The sequence below is a fragment of the Antedon bifida genome, chromosome 4 (genome assembly GCF_963402885.1).
Source record: "Antedon bifida chromosome 4, ecAntBifi1.1, whole genome shotgun sequence".
NCBI classification, from domain to species: Eukaryota; Metazoa; Echinodermata; class Crinoidea; order Comatulida; family Antedonidae; genus Antedon; species Antedon bifida.
The window spans coordinates 21438840-21455565 of record NC_136229.1 but is presented as its reverse complement, the minus strand read 5'-3'; the positions used below and the strand labels follow the sequence as shown (position 1 = coordinate 21455565).

Here is a 16726-nt window from a genome sequence, read left to right as displayed (position 1 = left end):
GTGTTTCAAGGGACAATACATCTTTAATATAAAATTAACACGGGTATAATATAATATGACATTAATAAACACTTTGATCGTGTACGCCAATCTTTTATATTCTATTCGATCATTTTACGGCAAAGTTATTATCGATTGGATGATGCGGATACAGCTGTCTAAATTATACATCTAAACGAGTTAGTTCATTATTTCATCGTTAATCTCTACAACTATCAACGTACATGAAAAACAGCGATGCAACCTGATCTACTATCTAGATTTCAGTAGATATAAAATCTTTTAATCCACTTTAAAAACATCCGCATTGGAAAAATACGACGATTATTATCTCAGTTGCTGCTCCGAAAATATGAAAGTAGGACGCTATCTACCAGTAGTTTTGTGCATATGGGGTGTCTATCAATATTTATGTAAACATTATTAATTTACTTTATATCAGAGCTTCTTCCACGTATAGGACATGGATGTAGACTTGCCCCAAGTCTGTAGTTATTTTCGAGTTTTCGATGAAACGCCGTATGTGCCAAAATATTTATATTTTTACTAATATTAATCCAAAACTCCGTGTGGAACCCAGACTAGGCATGGTTGCTATCAGTTTCGTTCCCACTAACATTAGTTCAGCACTTCGGTATTTTTTGCAACCCTTCTTTTCTCTTTCAAAATCCTGGATCTGCGACATGCAGATGATACCTTACGCCTGTGGTTATAAACTGTATACGGTATATAGTAGCCTAATTTATTCATTAGTAAGTCGTTAAAGCATTATATAGATGATGATAAAGACGATGATGAAGATGAACTTCCCTGAACTACGTCTTTTTATTATTTTTTTAATGTCGATGCATTGTACATTATATGTTGTACCACATTATCCCTTTTTGGAAAGCCTTGTGTACAAAATACTTCAGTATGATAAATTCATCGCCTTAAATCTGCTACACGGGTAAAGTTAGCTACAGCATGGACCTATAAATTAGTAGACTTGCATGCATAATAATAACAGATAGTTTGTAGTAAGATGTATAAGGACAAACCTTTTGAAGGAGTGTAATAATCGGTAAAGAATTTCTCTTTTTTATCGCTCAATATCGTAAACCATTACGTGAATTGTGAATAACAGTAATTCTAATTTTATGACCAAATTTAATGTTTTTGCGAGATACGACGCTTTAATACGACGATTAGCCAGATCGTAGACAGGTCTTTGGTCAAATCATGGTAACAGTGTAGTCGGACGTAACATTCCGTATGAAGAGACAGTGTTATATGGCTATCCTGCTGCACTAAAACATTGTTAGTGTTATATAGGCCTACATTTTTCATATGCTATGCTATTTTCAAATTATTTACACAAATAGCGTGCGGCATATAGAAAGGAATACTGTCAGGTGTTGTTACCATAATTCCAATAACCAATTAACGAAGTAAGTTATCTAACCGGTTACGTTCGGATATCCAGATGCCGAAACGTTTTATAAGTTGCCGGTAATGAGTTGTAACGAAATTAGGAAGTTAGGAGTTATGGGTATTAAAAGGTAGTTAAATTCATTAAGCGGGGTGATTTATTTTATATAATTATGCAGAAATATACTACTTTTTGGAATGAATTGGTATTATGCTCATTGGTTCCATGATCTTAATTAATTTATAATCATAATGTGTAAAAGTGTACGGCAATGTTTTATTATCATTTCGTCTATAATATACCCTATGAAATTTCGGTACAATTGCGCTCATATTATGGTTTGCACGCGTGAGGCGTTATCAATTTGATCTTTTGCACTTTTGGTTGTGTGTCGACGTTGATGAGTTATTAATATCTCAAGGCAGTGGTAATATTTAATTGTTTTTGGTGCCAATACCTCTATGTTTTTATTATCATGGTTCCCAGTGGAAATATATTTAGATTAAAATTTAAAATCTGATGATTATTATGGCCATAAATCTATATAGTTATAGGTAGTGTAAAATAAACCATTAATATATCGTTCCCGTTCGTCGATCCATAATGTAATAATTGATGTGTATCGGAATAACTTTTATTTGTATAATTTGTATTCATTGAAGTTGTTGTGGGTGGACAATGGGGTACACGCTTATATATTATTGGCGAGGTAGATTGTGCTGTGGTGAAATGCATTGAAGGAAAATCAACTTGCGCATGCACATAGTGGCATGCTATTGCTACTGTCAACAACCAAGAATAGTAGGCCCGGTTACCTCATCATTGTGATCGATTGTACTCGATCTCGATAATTTACTGTTAATGTCTAATAGGCCTAGTATGAATTGAAAACATTTTTCTTGGGGGAAAATTTTATAAAATTCTGCATGAGCATTGCAATTTCATATGGAGATGTTATTCTTTATTTAGTAGACCTACTTTTGTCAAATTTACACACAAAAAAAAAACTATAACACTTTAATCAAAATCGCACCAAAAAAAACTGTATTGTTAATTTATAATTCCATTTATTTACACGGTTTTGTTATTAATCGTACATTGTCCTTGGTCATTGCATCGTTTTGCAATTTTGAAAACTCTAATGGCATATTGTGCACGTGACTACGGTAGAAAAAGTGTTTCAAATCTCCATAATAATGGTGTTGTATATGGCTACCGTCGTCAAGTTCACTATATGGATAGAACCCATAGAGGGCGATGTTGTCACAGATTTGCGCGGCGACTGCGTACATATTGAAGCCGGTGGTAGCATGATGCAGGAGTTTCCAATACCTATTTAAAAATATAGAATAATAACGTTTTATATTTGTTGCAACTACACAATGATCAGGCACGATGTGAACAATTCATTATTCTGTTGTAGCGGTCCCAGTAAAGCGGTGACGTCACAACACAGACTGTGAAAACTTTTTCTATTAAAACTAGTACGAATGACGGGTAATTTACCTTTCGATTGATATAGATTTCCAACTGTAAGCCACCCTGACCGGGAGATTATGTTTCTTTCTGATAACCTCAATCACTTTTTTAAGTTTCAACTTTGCGTCTTGTCTCTGCATACTCTTTCCAAACCAGAGGATTGAATCATTCAGAAAACGTATCCGATTCAGGATCATGTCTTCGACGACATGAATATCAGAAGTATTCTCTGTGAAGTTTCTATAAATTCTAGCTAATGATTCTAAATTAAGCATAGTTATATTAGTTTTGTATCCAACGTCTGCCGTGTACCCTTGAATTGGAGCAAGATTTGCACGAAATACAAAATCATGCCGGTTTATTTCATCGCCACAATTGCTTCCACGGAGAATTCCACCACTGGCAACTATTGCGCATGTATGTTGCATTGTGGGTAGTTGGATGTCGCTGAAGTATGATTTCAGCAGACAATCTCGTTTATTAAAAGTCCCGCTAAGAAACTCGGTTATATATTGAAAAGGTGACAGTTCGGGCATTTGATTTTGTTTAAATGACATTTTTTTCTCATCCACGTCATTGTTATAGATCAACACAGCCTGGTTTATCTTAAAACATTCATTTAACCTAGGAAAATAAACAAAAAAGATAATATATAATGAAAGTACAATATGATGTAGATGCCTCCAATTTTCACTGGGCTGGTACAGATGGATCAGTGCAAACTGGCCGTTGAATTCGTTTAAAACTTCCCGAAACAAAATCTCGTGATTGCGTCTTTTTTCGCCAACGAATTAGTTGAGTCTCTCTGTCTTTGGTATTATTTTCTTGCATGAGACACGCATACGCCATGCGGGGATAGCAAGTAGCAAGTAATGTTTGTACCGAAGTCTTGACAAGAAGATTCAACAGTACAAAACTGGCCGTTGAATCAAACACTTTGTCCCGAGACAGATGTCCATCAATCAGTGTTTAACTACAATGTAATGCCGCAGGCCAACAGTCATTACAGTGTTAAATGTTAAGTGGATACGACGTACATTTTCGTATTCATTTACGTCTAAAATAAAGGAAATCCTAAAGCCATGCCCGACGGAAAATACGCTGTTTATACATTTCAACTTTAACCCCGTTTTCTGAACATACTTTCTCGAACTGTTGAATTGACCATCTAATCGTCTGATAGAAGTAGTTAGTAAGATCCATTGATCTTCAGAAACATGCACGGTGTAGGCTACAGCATTATTTTTCAAAAAAAATGCAATGCTTTTATACAAACAAAACATAAAACTCTCCTGTCATTAATGGAAATGGCAACACAGATAGTGGAATGAGATGCGTAACTGGTTGGTTTTGATCAACTTTTACTTTAAATTTAGATTTTAATAGGTTGTTTCTACTAATGCTATTTCTTATAGTGTATTATTATCCTTTCAGTTTTTTTAAAGACAAAAATTGGTTTGTTTATTTTATCAGGTTTTAAACGCGCGCGTCTATGTATCGCTGACAATCTGTATCGAGTATTATTGATGCATCTGTTAATATCAATTCCAAGTGTATCTGAACCATGGCATTGCTCAAGACAAACATGGAATAACAATCATGACATTTTGTCCTGCGGCCAAACTTGTGCTGTATTTAACATCGTGTCAGTGTTCATTTTCTGTAAAAACAATTTCAGGAATGAGTTTGACTGTAAACCAATATCAGCCGATGGCGGTCTTATATCTTGATTCGCATGTAATCATTTCAAACTTCTTGTACACACTTAATAATACTATATTCAAATTGTTCACACACTTTTTTACCGATTAAAAAAAATAGTCAAATAGTTGTTTATATGTTTATATTCTAAATATACAAATAATTTTTGAAATTAAAAAAGAATCACTTTGATACCATGGTTTGCATCATCGGACGGTGATTATGCGATTAAAGTTCGTTTAAAACGTCCCGGAACGAAAGCTCGTTTTTTGCGTCTTCTTTCGCCAACGAATTGGTTGAAAAACATGAGTCTCTCTGTCTTTGGTGTTATTTTCTTGCGTGAGACACGCATACGTCATGCGGGGATAGCCAATTTTAAATTGAAACAAAGTATGTTTGTACCACCTTGGATTCACATAGATTCAGGCTTTTTTAAAACAACGTTTTTAAGTCGGTTGTGAGGGAAGTAGGAAAGGGCTCACTTAGAAAGATAAAAATAACTCTTTAGTCGAAGAAAATAATTAAAATGAATGAATATGTAAACAGCTTAATTGAAAATGATTAAACTAGAAAATGCAGCACACTTAGGATAAGTAATGTAACAGGACGAGTACACTATGATTTGTAATCGTGTTCGAATTTTATAGACTATCTTACAGTTTATTCCAATGAAAACAAAGTAATGTTATTTTTATGTTATAATGAGTCTGGTCGAGTTAATGTTTCTTAATGCTTGATAATGTTGATTGACAGTTCCAGTTTATTGGATTAATATCAATTTAATTTTAGTCTAAAGCTCTGTCTACACTATCAAACTATTGACATAAATTGAAGATTTGCGAAACATCGCATATGGCACTTGTATCTTACCTAATCCAATATAAAGTTCACTAGTTATCGCATTTTATCATTTCATCAATATAGATTCTCAAATTTTAAGATGAAATAATGTCAAACTTGGTTTAGTGATTAGTAGAAAATTATCAACTTGTGTTCTGATTTAAAATCTAACCGTATTTTGAATGTTAAATGCCAGCTTTTAGTATGTCAGCACAGAGAAGGGAAATAGATAGTACCGTAAGTTTTGTATACTTTTCAAATCGTGCCTTAATCATGCGCAGCTCCTCGAGTATGGGTCACGCGCAGCTCGAGCAGTGGTACATGCGCAGGCGAACCAAAATGTTTTCAAATTGATGATTCATCCAAAAGGGCAAAGGTCTTCATTCGTTAAGTTGATGACAAAAATCGAACGATTTCAACAATGATTACCGTATGTAAATATGTTGGCATGTTATGACATTCACAATTTATCCTTTAAGTAAACTGTAATCGAACTGATATTGTACTTTGAGCATAAATGAACAATTTAAACCACAGACGATCATAAAGTATTTGAAATAATGCAATAAAGATGACAATTTGCGTAATGGGATCAATGCATTCATGTAACCGATAAATGGTCGATTGATACGGGGGAAAATGGAACAAAGTAATAATATGCTTGAAGTTCTTAGAGATAGAAGATCAAATCAACTCGTAATTAGTCCCATGGTACCCCATGAACAGTACTATGACGCTTGTCAATAATTAGGATTTTCACCTTTCGGAACAGGCGATGAGCCTTACAGTCATTTTGTATATTATGCATTCCATATATCTTCCGTTGTTGACGGCGTATCATGTGAAATTGAATACTAGTATGATATGGATTATTAATATATTCATGATTCCAGCTAAAATAATTATTGCTTTAATATAGCTTAGGAATATCGAATATCAGCATTGCAGGCTTCTACCGGTATTGAACATTGACTTTGAAATCGCTATCAGCGCGGGCTGCGATATGCGCTAAAAGCGCGGGCTGCGATATTTCTTTTCGTACATAAGTTGGGGACCCCTCATGAAACGTCACAAAATAAACATTCCCGTCTCACTGTCAAGAAGATAATTTGCACTTTGTTATACTTACGTGTTGCATAGACGCTTACATGTTTTTGTGTATGTCTGTTGGTATGAAATAACTACGTACAAGGAGAAGGACGCACACATGAGTATCCCGACCTGTCGCCATCTTGTTTTATTCACCATAATAACCGTACCCTAGGCCTACCTACATTAGCACAGAGAATAAAGAAAAAAACACAAAATAATGTTTAAATAAGTGGTGATGATGATGCAAAAACGTCTTTTCTTATGAAGACACTTTTTAAGTCGATAATGTTTCAAATCGTGTAATGTGCACATCATAACACTAGCCTATTGCACGACCTATTAAACATAAATATTCCAGTCCATCTTTCATGTTTGATTAAGTTGTAAACCCTAGCCCTAGCAGAAAACTAAGGCAAAAAGGCAACTCACCGAACATTTACAGTAATATTTGTTGACATGTTATGCTAAAGAATCGTGAAATGCAGCGTTGAAACGTGTTACTTTTGAAAAATGACTAATTATTCTAAGTATCAAAGGTCGCATGAATTGTCAACAGGTATTTCAGCATTATAAACATCAGAAACTTGTGCTGTTCATACACAGTATATGTAGATAAATAGAGCGACGGGCATACAGTACATTACTTTGGCAAACAGCTATTAAAAATGATTAAATATTGCACACTTAAATAAGAAGCTTCATAATTTACCAGTTGAACGACGACGCTCAAATTGTACACGTGCGTTCAATGATGCGTAGTAGTTTGACGGTCAGCGTTTTCTATTTTATCTATACTCGAGTGCACACTTAATATACACAGACGGACACACCATAGAGTATCCACCATTTTAGTCAGCAATTTAGTCAGCATTTGAGCGCATGCCTCACAGTTTGCTGGGAATTCGTGAGACATTAAAAAGATTAAATATCAACAAATCAATAAAGTTTTTAAATGTATTCACGACGACCGTAGATTGTTCTATATTTTAACTTTCTTTATATTCATTATACACTATTATACAGTATTTGTATAATATTGTAACATACCTCATGGGTACGGTGGGTTGAAAGCATCATAGAGGAAATTATGTTCCTTATCTAACGGATTAGTTCCCGTCTAATAACAGCGAATGTACCGTAATTGACTACCTATAGGCATGTATTATGATACAAACGTTGCTTGTTTTCTAATGATAGGCCTATTTATTATAAATACAGTACTGTATAAGAAAACACCCTTTGATACGTTCGTAACGCAGTTTGAGTTCGATTAGGCACCCGGCGGTGTGCCGGCACACAAGAAGTCGGCTTGCCCAAAAACCGTAATTATAACCATAAATTAATAAGACCTACTTTATTGGTCCATGATACAACCTATCCGATATGTACATAGCGCACCCTACAATTTCCAGTTATTTTGTCATAATTATGCTCATAAATTGAGACCTGAGTAATAACAAATTACGGCCCAGTTGGTGATTATGGCGTAGTGACCTAACCATAGCCAAAAATTAACACGAAAAAAGAAAAAAAAGTACTATTTAATAATCGTTAAATAGTACGTACTATTGCACGCCATGTGACCCACAATCGTCCAATCAAATCACAGGAATTTATTTAGGTGTTCGTGAAAAACCACAGACGCCTTAGCCAAAATTAATGGATCGCACACCGTGCCACTGCACACGTAAAGGCAAAGATTAAATCCATACCAGTCTAGATTATTAACGTAGGCCTAACCCGTTTCCGGAACAAGTCAATATAACAAGAAATATTTCTTACAAAAAACAGTTTTAATTATTGTTCTTTCTTTATTAAATTATGCTTTTTTATTGATATTCTATTAAATAATTTAGGAAATAGTATTAAACATTTTGTGTAACGTATTATAGTAATATTGTCAGCCAAAACGAAAACATTGTTTATTGAACAGATCTTACTACTTCTCCCCCTAGACGTGCTTTGGGGTTTGCGCATGTCCAGTCCAAACATTTTTCAGCAGCAGTAGTATCCGCGGGATACAGCCTAATGGCAATGCTTCTGTCCTCTTGAATATAACTGCCTAAAGCCGCGGCGCAAAAACTTTCATAAGTTAATCAATTTCCATCCATCAGCATTGTTTTTTTTTGTAAATTAATCCTCGACACATACATTTCCAGACTGCGAATAGGCCACGTATCGTTGTTGATTCATTCATTTTGTTTGACTTGTTGGTTATTTCTTTCCGCTCCATTGATTGTTGACCTGAGAAAAGGTCATATTGTTCGATTTTTGGCAATATCGAATATCGACATCTTCGTGATCGAATTTACCATACCACACTAAGCCTATGCTATTTCCGTACTTTTTACAGACAGAGAGAGAGAGGTACAAGAAATAGTTTAAGGCGCGCCATAGTTTAATTAAGTTTCTTTATGGAATTATCTATATATGCGAATGTAAACTAAGGCTAGGCCTAGGTTAGGCTCTGTTCTAGCTAGGCTAGGCCTAGACCATTACTACTAGGCTATCCTAGGCCCTAGGCCTTAGTTAGTAGAGAAGCAGACTAGGACTCTAGGCCTAACGTAGGGCCTACCCTAGCCTACATACACCGAACAGGCCGGACCCGGCCCGGTAGGTTTGGCTGCTAGCACACAGCCCAGGCACCTCCATGCACATTCCATTTTTCGTTTATTTAGACCTACTGTATGTTTAAGTTTAAGGAGAAGATATTTTTAATACCGTTTTAATTAATTATTACATTGTCATTATTGTCTTTTTTTAGTGTTTGCAGAATCTCAAATAAAATGACAACAGCAACTGATCCTGATATGTTATGTTTATCCTAGCTACAACTACTAGTCTACTAGACTTGAATTAGATTATACAAATTACCCAAAATGCCTGCACTGGTTGCTTTTGGACGTCGTTGGGCCATCGGTAGTGATGATTTTGTGTTTCCAGGTATCACCTCTGTCTTTATACGACTATTGTGGTAAGCACTTTAAGCAATTATTTTTATGTCACATTTTCACTGTGTTTTGTAACTATTTATTTTTATAATTTACTTATTATTCAGTTCTATATTAATTAATACACTGCATACCTGTAGATCAGCCATGACGATTGATATAGAAAGTATATGATAAACATTTGTCATTACTCCTCATTATCTAGGCTGGCTGCAATTGCATCTGTATATATTTCTCACCGTGAAACTCTTCGTTGTCCTGGTGGTGAGTTGCTGGAGGCCTATTTCATCGGTTTTATCGTGCTCATCAGTTTAGCAATAATTCTAGAGTTAATAATTATTTACACAAGTGGACAAGGCTCAATAACGAACACCCATCCTCGACGGTTCATCCCCCTGTTTCTCTACATTCGACTTGTAATATTTCTTCTTGAACTCGCATGGAGTGGAGTTGGAGCATATTGGGGATTTAGTGAATGGGAGAATAGAACTCCTGTTGAGGGCAAAGCATGCGACATGAGCGTGGTTCGAGCTGTTAAAGGGACAGTCGTCACAAGTTGGATTATTTCATTTTTTATTTTGATTGCTGTTTTCATCTTTTTTGATCCGCTTGGCTCAATTGACGATACTGCAGATGATGGTGATGAACACTTATCACATTCAAGGGAGTTTCTGTCGACCACAGGAAATGCAGCAAAGCAAGTCTGGGAAAGAAGGTAATCATAAAGCTCTACCTACACTATCAAACTAGTTTGACAAAACAAGTGTGATGTGCACAAATATGGTAGTGATATGCTCAAATATGGTAGTGATATGACATCATTATGTCAATATATGGGCACATCACATTTTTTTTTCACATAAAGTTTGATAGTGCAGACATGGCTTTAGAGGGTTAATTTGTTTTTAATTCAGCATACATTTTACATTTAATAAAGAAAAGACACAAAACAAGACCTATATATGGTTATAATCTATCTATGACATCATTTTACACCTGATTTCATGTTGGTTTTTGCAGGTAGAAATGGGTTCCATCATCCCTTGTGTAAATTCTAGCTCCTTTTGCTGTGGATTGTACTGTGTTAGTACTAATTTTACTATACTTGTTGTTCTTTTTCCAAGGTGTCGATTGCTATGTTGTTGTGCTGGTAATGATGAAAATTCCCAAGATGCCTTTTCTGATGTGTCTGCCCTAATGGCCACATTTTTCAAGGTAATGAGTAAATTATTTATAAATAGTTCACTTAAGCTTGGTTCCCACTAGAGACGCAACGCAAAGTAAGTGATTTGACAAATCACAAGCGATGGATTATTCGAAACAGTTACTTGTCATTGGTCAACTCGCTTGCGTCTATGTCCTTGCATTGCATTTCTAGTGGGAACCAAGCTTTAAAGTATGATTCTGTACTTGAATATATTTTTAGTAATCAAATTCATGTAAACTTTCTTTAATATTATTATTCTTATTACTTTTTGTAGGATCTTGATATTGTTCCTTCAGATATAGCAGCTGGACTTGTTCTACTGCAATACGATCAGGAGCGGCATCAACGCCGTGGAGAGCGCCCTCGTATACCGCAACGGATCATTCCACTTGTACCACCACCTGTAATGCCTCTTGAAGAGGAAGTAGACAAATGCTGTCATTATATTTTCTATGCCTTAGGATGTTACGGTTGGATGTACTATATGTATGATAACATGTCATGTGGTCTATGCAGGCTGTGTCGGCATTGTCAATGTTTTATGTGTTGTAGATCAGGACGTGTAGCCCAGCATGACAATTGTTGCAATTGTAATACATCCGCCGTTAAGCAGCTCACAAACTTAAAAGACAAGGATATAGTTTATATGAGTTACAGGAATAAGGTAATATTTTTTAGACAGTTAATTGAAATTTAACAATAGATGACAGAATTAAACCCAGACTTTTCTTTTGTTTTTTCGAAAAAAGATGATTGTTAAATAAACAAATTATTGAATTTGCAATGGTTTTTGTAAATGGTCATCACAATCAAACTGAGAAATGAATTTGAACCATACTATGGGAAGCAGATGTGAAGCATACTTTATATTATAATTTGATATAATTTTTTTTTTATAGATATATGAAGTACCATTTTTTGTTGCTTTGGATCATAAAGAGAAAGCAGTTGTAGTTTCAATTAGAGGAACATTATCTTTAAAAGTAAGATTTAACTTTCATTCATTATACTAATAGTGGAGGCAGTATTCAGTACGGAAGCCTGTCGGCCACAAGTTAACTATACTTTAAAAGCTGTTATCTGGCGGCCGCCACTTAATTATCTGGCGGTTAATTAAGTGGCGGCCGCCCGATAAAGGCTTTTAAAATATAATTAACTTGTGGCCCGAACGGGCTTCCGTAATTCAGTAACTCTTAAGGTCGGTCTACACTATCAAACTAGTTTGACAAAGTGTGATGTGCCCAAATATGGTAGTGATATGACATCATCATATCCATGGGCACATCACATTTTTTCTTAACATAAAGTTTGATAGTGTAGACAGATCTTTATGCACATTTACATATAAAAAGAATGACTAGAATTAAACAGTATTTGGCACAAATCGTCCTTATTAAAGCTTGGTTCCCATTAGGTAATTGGTGAGTTTCTTGCTGTTGGATACGTATAAAATAAAGCTCGTAACTCAAGGACGTAAGTGATTTGACCAATCACAACGCGAAAGATGATGACTTACGTCATTGCATTGCATTCTAATGGGAACCAAGCTTTAAATTTGTTCTACTGTACTTTGATGTAATTTTGTTGATGTTTTAGGATGCATTAACAGATGCAACAGCAGAGTGTGAGCTAATGGACATTGAAGGACATGAGATCTATGCTCACAAAGGAATCCTACGCAGTGCCAAGACTATCAAGACAATTCTGATGGACAACCAAATAATAGAACAAGCATTCCAGAAAGCAGAGGTAGAATTTAAGGATTAGTTAGATAGAATTATAAATTCCTATGTGCTCATTTAGACCAAAAAAAGGATTAGCTTTAGTTGAAGTTTATAAATTTTATGCTGTAACAAATATTTAACAAGAAACTCGCTAGAATGAATAAATAATGATAATGTGCGTAACTTTCAATCTAATTGAGCATGGGTTATGTATGATAAGTTTATCTTTGCTATTTCCTCTATGAAATCCTCTAGCAATTGCTTTACTTCTAGAATTTTACTTATTTTTATTTCTTGCTGAGGAACAGTGTATATTCATACTATCCTATACTGTACTACCATACTATCTATCTTTGAAGCATGTTACTGTTACCCTATTCTGTTAATGATTTATCCCTGTTTAGAGTGATGATTATAGTGTAGTTGTAGTTGGTCATAGTCTGGGAGCAGGTACAGCCAGCCTCTTGTCTATTATGCTTAAATCCAGGTGGCCTTCATTAACCTGCTTTGCATATGCACCGCCTGGTGGATTGATCAGGTAAGCAAACAATTCAGAAAGTGGAAACTGGTTGTAATTTTGTACAAGCTTACTAAGCACAAAGGATTGGCTAGCCCGAAAATGTTGTTTTTCTAAATATTCTACATTAAGCTACTGTACATTGTTTTCCCTTTATACTGTACCTTATAAAAAAATGAATGTTTGATTTATTCTATTTATAGTATTATCAATTTGTTTCAGTGCGGCTGGGGTGCAATATTCTGCTGATTTTATTTGTTCAGTTGTTCTAGGAGAAGATGTTGTACCCAGGTAAGTTACTAAAAAAAAATAATTGTTTTTTTAAATTAAAAAAAAACTGTAAATTAGGATATGATTTTGTTACTAGTAGATTGAAACTACAACCCTAGGATTCACCAAATTACAAAAGATTATGTCTATTTTTCATAAACGTACTGTAACTTACTAACTTTTTTTTATTAATCATATTCATGGTATAATAGATATCCATTTTGTTTATCTTTCTCTTCAAGATTAACTTTAGAAACGTTGGATGATTTGAAAGAACGCATGTCATCTGTCATTAAGAAAAGTACAAGACCAAAGGTATGGTGAAATCTGATACTATGACCTTATGTGACCTGACAAAATACCAGTGAGCACCCCTTTAACTAATGCAGACTTGTTTCTCAAAATAATAGCAGTTTCTCATTTATTTAAAGCTCTGTCTACACTATCATATAAATATGGTGTGTCCATATACAGTATGAACATGAAATGGCCAAATATTGTAGTGATATGACATCATCATGGTAATATATGGGCACATCACATTTCTTTGTCACATATAGTTTGATAATGTAGACTTAGGCTTAATGATATTAAATATTCTCTTCTGCAGTATCAACTAATGCTTGGGGCATGTTGGCATTCATTTTTTGGTTTTCCAGAAAAGTTGCCAGAAGAATCTGAGGAGAACAGCGGGAATCAGGAATCCTTAGACCCACAACAGCCGCTTATTGATGACTCTCCTGGATCACCTGTTCGCCAGGTGTATTCAGGTGAGGGCAGTAGTACATCTACGAGTTCGCAGTCTGTTCATAAGGTAGCGCTCTATCCGCCAGGACATTTTATCTGGATTCAAGAAACGCGATCGGTTAACAGGTAAAGTATTCTAATGTGTTTAATTGCTTGTTTTTATTGTGATAGTCTTCTTGGTTATTACAGTCTACTCTCCCAAATTCATTTTTACCATTAAAAACACATTCCGAAAAAGTATTTGGCCAGCTTAAAGGTGTTCAGTATTGGGAGAGTTCACTGTACTTTAATTTGCTTTTATTATGTTGTATTTTTATAGTATTTCTTTCTTTTAAATACCCACACACACACACACTATGTTGTTCCTGAGGCAGATTACAACTGTTTTTTTATCTGCATTATTATTTCTTCAGATCCTGCTTTGGAAAGAGGCGTTATGAAGCACAGTTTGGACGACATGAAGATTTCTCTTACATCATAATCAATCCCAGTATGGTAACTGATCACATACCAAATAATCTATTTCATGCATTGTGCTACCTTAAGGAACAGACTGTACCAGAAGATGTCTAGAAAGCTCATGTTTATTCATTAAAGTAGGTGTTTCCTACTTACAAGCTCATGTTTATTCAATAAAGTAGGTGTGTCCTACTTACAAGCTCATGTCTATTTATTAAAGTAGGTGTGTCCTACTTACAAGCTCATGTTTATTCATTAAAGTAGGTGTGTCCTACTTACAAGCTCATGTTTATTCATTAAAGTAGGTGTGTCCCACTTACAGGCTCATGTTTATATATTAGGTACTGTATCCAAATATTTTATTCTCTTGGCTATGATGTTCTGCTTCAGTATCTTGCATATATCTGTAATTGCATTTGAGAGGCTTTAATCTTGACGTGAACATTTTAATTATTTTTAAGCTTTTACTGTTTTTAAATTATGTTTGAAATTGTGCAATATTATTTTTTAGACGGTGGTAAACTAACACGACATTATAGAACAATAATGACTGCAACTGATTGACACAAATCCTATAAATGTTGGATATAATTAGTAATAATAACTAGTGAATTATTTAGTAAAATTGTCTAAATGGTGAAGACCACCTTGTTATATAGTAGCAATAATTTAATCACAAAATGCCTTCAATTAAACTTTATTTAACCATAGATCAACTCAAAATAGTTGTTCTCCCCTAGGGTTTAGTCTGGGTTCCAGACAGAGTTTTCACTTAATATTGGTAAAAAGATAAATATTTTGGCACATATGGCGTTTCATACGTATACTACAATAAATACAGACTTGGGACTACACAATTCTACAGATATGTATGACTATACCATTAAGTTCTACTACATTTTGCAAAAAGTGTATGAATTCATGAATAAAGGGCCTTTCACACCTGTTCCGGCACGGTTCCGGTCCGGCGAATCGAACATCAATGTTTCGTTTTGACGACGCTCCACGCGGCTATGCGCCAATCGATATGCGCGTAGCCGCGTGAAAACGAAACACTGACGTTCGATTGGATTTTCCGTCGCCGGACCGGAACCGTGCCGGAACAGGTGTGAAAGGCCCTTAACAGTATTATAAAAACTGATATCAACTTTGAAAGATGATAATTATTTGTATAAGCTGATAAGCAGTATAAAGAGTTTAATATGATGAGAAAATATAAGTTTACATATAAAAAGATTCATAGAGGTCAAATTAATATGCACAATGTATTACACGGTGCCACCAGTTAGGGGTAGTGTTTACCTCTAGGTATACAGTTGAGAGCAAAGACTACAGGGTGTTTTGTTGTGACCCTCTTGATAACGTCTCAATATTGATGTGTATGCCAGAGCAATATGATTTACGGTATTGTGTAAAAAGTTGCTTCCAAGTACTTTTTGTAATAATTTGCTTTCTGATGATAAATTGTATTTTTTGTACACCAGCTAAAAACAGTTTGTTAGTTCATTTCATTCTGATAGCCTTTCCATAAAAAACCATTTTAGTACTATTAACACATAATATAAACTGAAATTTGAAAAGGTCATATTTTGGCCATCTTCAACCCATTTATTTTTTTGCATAAGTCGCAGGTTACTATATCATTATTGACATGCGCAAAAATGGCCAATATAAAATATACCCTTTTCAAAATACTAGTACAGGGATTTTTTCATAAAATGGCCAAAATATACACTGTTCAAAATACTATTATTATGCGATAACATTGATATACATGAGCATATATTGCGTTATCATCATCTTATTGACGTATAGTAACCATTTATATCAAAAAATAAATGGGTCTAATTTTGGCCATTTTTCGACAAAAATCCCTGTACAGGGATTTTTTTTATAAAAATGGCCAAAATACGCACTTTTTAAAATACTGTTATTATGCAATAATATTGCTATATATGTGCATATATTGCATTATAATAATTTTATAGACGCATAGTAACCATTTATGTCTAAAAATAAAAAGGTCGAAATTTGACAATTTTTCGTAAAATCCCTGTACTATAGTACAGGGATTTTACGAAAAATGGCCAAAATACGCACTTTTTAAAATACTGTTATTATCCAATAATATTGTTATATATGTGCATATATTACGTTATAAGCATCTTATACACGTATAGTAACCATTTATGTCAAAGAACAAAAAGGTCCAACACATTATATGATTCTGCGCATGTCAATTATGATATAGTAACAAGTTTTGCCATGTTTCGAAAATTTCCCTGTACTATAGTACAAAAAATTGCCAATTTCGATCTTTCTATTTTT

The 16726-nt window shown here is 34.6% G+C and overlaps 3 protein-coding genes across 4 annotated transcripts in view; 2 read left to right on the top strand and 1 right to left on the bottom strand.

The window, feature by feature from the left end:
- The window catches only part of LOC144840212 (sorcin-like), a 134448-nt gene that overhangs the window by 37043 nt on the left and 80679 nt on the right, over nt 1-16726 (top strand). The gene's annotated exons all lie outside the window — the stretch shown is intronic.
- Nucleotides 2479-7003, bottom strand: LOC144840971 (CMP-N-acetylneuraminate-poly-alpha-2,8-sialyltransferase-like). The gene is made up of 4 exons (XM_078697083.1): nt 6953-7003; nt 6561-6701; nt 2918-3514; nt 2479-2743 (listed from the first exon to the last, which is right to left on the bottom strand). The coding sequence occupies exons 2-4, from the start codon at nt 6677-6679 to the stop codon at nt 2479-2481; spliced, it is 981 nt and encodes a 326-aa protein (XP_078553209.1). The 5' UTR covers nt 6680-6701; nt 6953-7003.
- On the top strand, nt 8723-14713 carry LOC144840209 (diacylglycerol lipase-beta-like). Of its 2 annotated transcripts, XM_078695941.1 has the most exons (13): nt 8723-8890; nt 9288-9497; nt 9680-10189; nt 10599-10689; nt 10956-11345; nt 11581-11664; nt 12278-12430; nt 12810-12943; nt 13145-13213; nt 13435-13507; nt 13803-14065; nt 14353-14539; nt 14663-14713. In XM_078695941.1, the coding sequence occupies exons 2-12, from the start codon at nt 9403-9405 to the stop codon at nt 14510-14512; spliced, it is 2022 nt and encodes a 673-aa protein (XP_078552067.1). In that variant the 5' UTR covers nt 8723-8890; nt 9288-9402; the 3' UTR covers nt 14513-14539; nt 14663-14713. The 2 variants fall into 2 exon arrangements, with proteins under 2 accessions (XP_078552067.1, XP_078552066.1); XM_078695940.1 differs by having other exon boundaries at nt 8724-8890; nt 14353-14713.